This window comes from Channa argus, chromosome 9, assembly GCF_033026475.1.
Source record: "Channa argus isolate prfri chromosome 9, Channa argus male v1.0, whole genome shotgun sequence".
In the NCBI taxonomy this organism is placed as follows: domain Eukaryota; kingdom Metazoa; phylum Chordata; class Actinopteri; order Anabantiformes; family Channidae; genus Channa; species Channa argus.
The window spans coordinates 4,658,603-4,664,840 of record NC_090205.1 but is presented as its reverse complement, the minus strand read 5'-3'; the positions used below and the strand labels follow the sequence as shown (position 1 = coordinate 4,664,840).

The 6,238-nt window shown below is 45.0% G+C and overlaps 1 protein-coding gene across 1 annotated transcript; it reads left to right on the top strand.

Annotated features, from left to right (window-relative positions):
- Window positions 1-4,703: 4,703 nt before the first annotated feature.
- On the top strand, window positions 4,704-5,888 carry LOC137133489 (trace amine-associated receptor 4-like). Its single transcript, XM_067517154.1, has 2 exons — window positions 4,704-4,879; window positions 5,060-5,888. Exons 1-2 carry the CDS (start codon window positions 4,704-4,706, stop codon window positions 5,886-5,888), a joined length of 1,005 nt encoding a protein of 334 aa, XP_067373255.1.
- Window positions 5,889-6,238: the final 350 nt, after the last annotated feature.

Sequence of the window (6,238 nt, the reverse complement as noted above, 5' to 3'; positions counted from 1 at the left end):
AGAGACACTGCACATATTTTTGCTCATGGTGATTGCAGGAATATTGTAGTCATAGTCGAGCTAGGTGGACGCCCCCACAGGGGTGTCGTAGCAATAGTTTGATACTTTAGGTTTGTCCAATGCAGCAGTTTAAATACATTAACAATATAAGGAAGCACTTAGTCTGACAGTGAGAAAAGACTTCAGGCCTACAATTGGTGCAGCCACTGCCCATTAGCTGCTGCTTATTTCGTGACCCTGTGGTTCATTTGCTCACAAATCAGCATAAGAATCACATGTTAGTAATGTATCTGAATGTTAAGATGAGAACCACAGCAGGACAAATGCAAACAGCTTGTGGAGGACCATAAAGGAAATAAGTATTGGGTTTTTCTTCACTGTATTACTGTCAGGGCTCCTAGGCTGTGTGCATCATAAAATAAAATTCATTCATTCACTATGGATACTATGTGCACACGTGTAGCCACAACTGAAATCCAATTGTAGTAAGTTAGTGGGTTAACAAAAAGAAAACAATAATATACATCCTGAAACTGATGTCCTAAGTCAAGGAAATGTAGGCACTTGTGGGATTTGTTTTGGACAGCAGCAGCAGAAACCTGTAGTAAGTGCCAATAACCTGCTGAGTGACAAAAACAAAACAAACAAAAAAAAAAACAGTAAAGTTTCCAGGTAATTATGCAATACCAGTAAATTTCACAACAGATTCACACTCACATTATTCATTAGAGTGACTGAAAAACACTAATAATTGATACAGTGAGGTTAATAACATCTGGGATCACATGTGAAATCTGTTATGTTTTTGTGTAAACTTGTGAATAAATAGAAAGTATCAACACTTAGAGATGGAGGAGTGGAAAACTTCTTTGTGACAATAACCAAACTGGCATAAAAACATTAATATGCATAAACAGTGTGTGTACATTAGATGTGGTAAATTACCATTCGGCTAAAAACATCTAATCACTGAATCTGGTCGTTGTATGCAAATAAATAATTAACAAACTACTCATTTAATGCTGTGATGTCTACATCAAATTGAATAAACTGTTTACTGTCGTTGGACTCAGTTTGGGACTGAAATTGGACCGAAATTTTGTTCACAGGGTTTGTTTGGAAGTTGAATCTAATTGTCATTAGAGTGATATTCCTGAAAAGGTTGTCCACGTCATTTTGGAGCTTCATCAGAAGTCAAAATAAACGCAGCAGGATCAGCTTAGGGTTCAATGTCTTGCCCAAGGACACTTCAATCTGTGGACTGAAAGAGATGGGGATAAAATGGCTGACTGATGTTTAGTGGATGTCCTGTTCTACCTCCTGAGTCACACCAACCCTTTGTCTCCACTCCCATGAGCTGTACGGACCCAGCAAGGTGAGATCCCTGCGTCCACCCCCCTAGAGTTCACACTGCGTGGGGGCGATGAGCTGCTTCTGCTCCCTCCACTGATATTACTGATTATCTAAAATGCACTTTTAACTTTCATATAATCTGATTTTTACTGCTTGATAATTCATTGTGTCCTGACGACATATGTGCATTGACCTGCCTACACCTGGCTGCTGCACCAACCACTAGCATATTTTCATTTGGCATCTGCACCTACAGACACAATGGAGAAAGCTAGTGTGGATATTGGTATCCCCTATCACTGCCATATCCTGTAACATCATAGCTCCAGTAATCGGCAGCAGAACTTCTACAACTTCAACTACACGCAACTTCTCCACCGGCATTCTTGCCTCACCTCAGCATCCGTTATCTTCCTCTTTGTCATAGGTACATCTACAGAGGCATGTACCCCAGACCTTCCTTGTGATCATCTTACAGGCATCCACCGCGAAAGCAGGACAGATGCACAGCTGACCACAGTGCGAAGTTTGTTCCACCAGCATCGTCTCCTTCGGGCTGCTCAACATCCGCTTGCTTACCAACAAGGGTCATCTTGTTTTAGATCTTGTTGGGGATTATGGACTTTTTTTTCTCTGTTTGACTGTGACAATCCAAATGCTACCGCAAGAGGACACAAGCCAGTGTCTTCTTGTGCCGGTCTGTAAAGGGCATCCGAGGTAAAACACCTGCCAAATTAAACATGCGAATCATGACTTTCACACCGAAATTACTTTCGCACCAGATCGGTCGTGGCCCGGGTTAACAACGACCACCACCGGTGCTGTTGACCTACAGTGTACTGATTGAAATTGGACTACTGTTGGTCGAAGAAAGAGAGAAGGAAGGTGTGTTCGTAGGAAGAGAGAGAAGAGGAAAGCTAAGAATGTTGGACTGACAGTAGGGACTTTGAATGTTGGGACTATGACAGGGAAGGTTAGAGAGTTGATTGACATGATGCAGAGAAGGAAGGTGGATACACTGTGTGTCCAGGAGGCCAGGTGAAAAGGTAGAAGCTTAGGAGCAAGGTTCCAGTTGTTTTACCATGGGTCAGATAAGAAGAGAAATCCACCATCCTTGTATGCTAGGTTGGACACCAAATAGGGAGAGGTGGATTTGTACAGGTTGGCCAGACAAAGAGATAGAGATGGGATAGATGTGCAGCAGGTTAGTGTGATTAAAGATAAGGATGGAAATGTATTGACAGGTGCCAGGAATGTGATGGGAAGATGGAAGGAGAACTTTGAAGAGTCTATGAATGAGGAAAATGAAAGGGAACGAAGAGTAGAAGAGGTGACTGGTGTGGAGCAGGAAGTAGCAAAGATTAGTAAGAGTGAAGTGAGGAGGGCGTTGAAGAGGATGAAGAGTGGAAAGGCAGTTGGTCCTGATGACATACCTGTGGAGGTATGGAAGTGTCTAGGAGAGGTGGCAGTAGAGTTTCTGACTAGTTTGTTTAACAAGATCTTGGAGAGTGAGAGGATGCTGAGGACGGGAGCAGAAGTATACTGGTGCCCATTTTTAAGAAGTAAATCGCGATTTACCTGACCCGTGTCACTACCTGGGCAGGTCGATGCCGCCACACCAGCTCCTGCCACCGGTGGTCCTGTAGGGTTCGCCCAGGTACATGCTGTGACTTCGGTTAAGCTTTCGGAACAGATCGACGCACCCTGTGCAGATCCTTCTCCTGTCTGTCCTTTTCCTGTCCCGACGGCGACATTGGCTGCCACTCATCCAGTTTCTGTTCGTCCAATTCCTGTTCGTGCAGTTCCTGTTCATCCAGTTCCTGCTAGTTCAGTTCCTGCTCTGGCGGCGAGGTTGGATGTCGCTAATCCAGTTCCTGCTTCCACGCCTCCTCCAGGGGCGGCCATCACATCACTTGTTCCTGTTCCCATCTGGCTGACACAGCGGCAGTCTCGGTTCCTAGGTCAGCCGAGGTCCTTTCGGGTCCAGCGCCTGGTCCACAGGTGCTGGGTTCATTGCCTGCCACTGGGTTGCCAGACCCCCAATCTCCACTCAGATCCCCGGAGGGCTCTGGCCTCAGTCGCCGACCACCACCTGCCAGACCTCCAGGCCGGGCCCCCGGAGGGCTTCAAACATCTGGTGCTGTTCCTGCTAACGTCTCTGGGTCGGCCGAGGTCTGGCCTGGTTCTGCTCCTGTTCCTGTTGCTGTTCACAACGCCTGGCCTTGTTCGGTTCCTGTTCACGTTTCCAGGTCAGTCAACTCCTGGCCTGTTTCTGCTTCTACTTCCGGACGGGTAAACACTAGGTCCGGTTCTGACTCGGTTCCTTTTACTATCTCCATGTCCACCAATGCTTCGCAAGCTCCTGAAACTGTTCCTGTTCCCTTCTCCGAGTCCACTGACGCTTCTCCATCTCCTGACTATGTTCCTGTTCCTCCCTCTGGGTTGATCGTTGTCCGACCTGGTTCTGATTCTGCTCCTGCCTCCGGGTTGGCTGACATCTCACCTGTTGCTGGTCCCAAGGTGGTTGCCTCCCCTCTTCTGGAGGTGACCATCGCATCTCCTGTTTCCCAGCTGACCAAAGCAGCAACAGTCAGTGTTCCTGGGTCAGCCGATGTCCCTTCAATTCCAGCACCTGGTTCTCCTCTGGTTGGTTCCAGCCATCCTGCCTGGCCCCTGGGGGGCTTCCGCAACAGATGCCGGGCCCCACGCCATGGTCTTAACCGCCTGTTTTTGTTATCTCAGCCTTATATCCTCGGGTTTAATGTTTTGCTACCTGTCGTGCTTTTTTCCTGTCCTCCTCTCAGGAGCGATTTTATGTTAGTTCTTTAGTTTTTCTGACTAATAAACCTGTTTATTAGTTCACCTTCTCTCGCCGTCTCTTCACTTGGGTCTGTCCTTATACTAAAATCCTGACAGTAAGTCAGTTAAGGGGTCAATAACACCCCAATAAAGACGGAACTCTACCAAAAAGTCACAACATTACCACCACCTGGTTTAAATGTTCAGTCCATGGCTGTGCATCCATAAAGCAGTCAAAGTGCCCATGCTCACCACCGTTCACCACATTGAACAAACCAGGTACTAGTATCCCATTTAGGGCAACATATAAACCTTCTCCCTGACCAGAAACATGTGGCAAACAGACAAAGGTCAACATTAATCTTACCACAGAAATCCCTCCTATTGAACTAGACAACTACAAAATGTATACTATTACTTTAATGTCCACAGAGAAAAAACAGCAGCAGAGGTGAGGGGGGCGGAGGGGGGAGTGGGTAGGATAGAGCTAAAACACATAATATAAAGCTTTGGTCAAAAAGCTGCCAGAGCTCAGCATCTTCTCCTCTCTGATGATGGAGACCTCTGGGGAAACTGAACTCTGCTTCCCTCAGCTCCTCAATGCATCTTGTCTGAAGCCACAGCGTCCTCACTTTGAAGCCATGCTGAGTTACATTCTGGTGTTTTCTATTTCGCTGCTCACAGCTTTACTCAACCTTCTGGTCATCATCTCCATCTCCCACTTCAAGTATCTAAATATTTCATATTGAATTTATGAAAATGAGATAATGCCAGCTAAGCATCTGATCTAAGAGAAAAAATGTAATTTTTTCTGACAAAATGTTTTTGTATTTCAGTCTTTGTTCTGTCTGATGTGATATTTATTCCAAAAATACTGATAAATATATTTCTTGATGTGTCTCTGCAGGCAGCTCCACACTTCCACCAACTTCCTCCTTCTCTCTCTGGCTGTCTCAGATTTCTTAGTGGCCCCTGTCTTGCTCTTTGAAATCATGCTGATAGATGGCTGCTGGTTATTTGGTGACCTTATGTGTTCTTTATATCAGTATGTAACAGCTGTTGTCACTTCTGCCTCAGTAGGAGCCATGATACTCATATCTGTTGACCGTTATGTGGCCATTTGTTATCCCTTCCATTACGTTACTGAAGTCACACACAAGCGAGTTCAAGTCTGTGTTTGTCTCTGTTGGATTTGTTCTTTTATTTTTCAGTGTCTAATTCTGCAGGATAACATGCAACAGCCGGGCAGGTATAACTCCTGTGTTGGTGAGTGTGTCATTGTCAGTAACTATGCTGCTGGGATTACAGATCTTACTTTTTCCTTCATAGTTCCCATCACTGTTATTGTAGTTCTGTATATGAGAGTGTTTGTGGTGGCTGTGTCTCAGGCTCGAGCCATGATGACTCATATCTCAGCTGTCAAACTGCAGCATTCAATGAAAGTTACAGCTAAAGCTCAAAAATCGGAACTGAAAGCAGCCAGGACTCTCGGTGTCGTTGTAGTCGTGTTTCTTATATGTCTCTGTCCATATTACTGTGTGGCTCTTTCAAGCCAAGATAACTCGATGAACGCTTCATCTGCATCGTATGTCTTTGTATTATGTCTGTACTGTTCTAACTCCTGTCTAAACCCCATGATCTATGTCTGTTTTTACCCCTGGTTTAGAAAATCTATTAGACTCATTGTTACACTTAAGATACTGGAGCCTGACTCCTGTGAGACCAACATACTGTAGAGAGACACTGCACATATTTTTGCTCATGGTGATTGCAGGAATATTGTAGTCATAGTCGAGCTAGGTGGACGCCCCCACAGGGGTGTCGTAGCAATAGTTTGATACTTTAGGTTTGTCCAATGCAGCCGTTAAAACACATTAACAATATAAGGAAGCACTTAGTCTGACAGTGAGAAAAGACTACAGGCCTACAATTGGTGCAGCCACTGCCCATTAGCTGCTGCTTATTTTGTGACCCTGTGGTTCATTTGCTCACAAATCAGCATAAGAATCACATGTTAGTAATGTATGTGAATATTAAGATGAGAACCACAGCAGGACAAATGCAAACAACTTGTGGAGGACCATAA

Coding starts and splice junctions, on each gene's coding strand:
- LOC137133489 (XM_067517154.1), top strand. CDS start 4,704: ATGATGGAGACCTCTGGGGAAACTGAACTCTGCTTCCCTCAGCTCCTC. Junction 4,880..5,059: donor ATCTCCATCTCCCACTTCAA/GTATCTAAATAT, acceptor GTGTCTCTGCAG/GCAGCTCCACACTTCCACCA.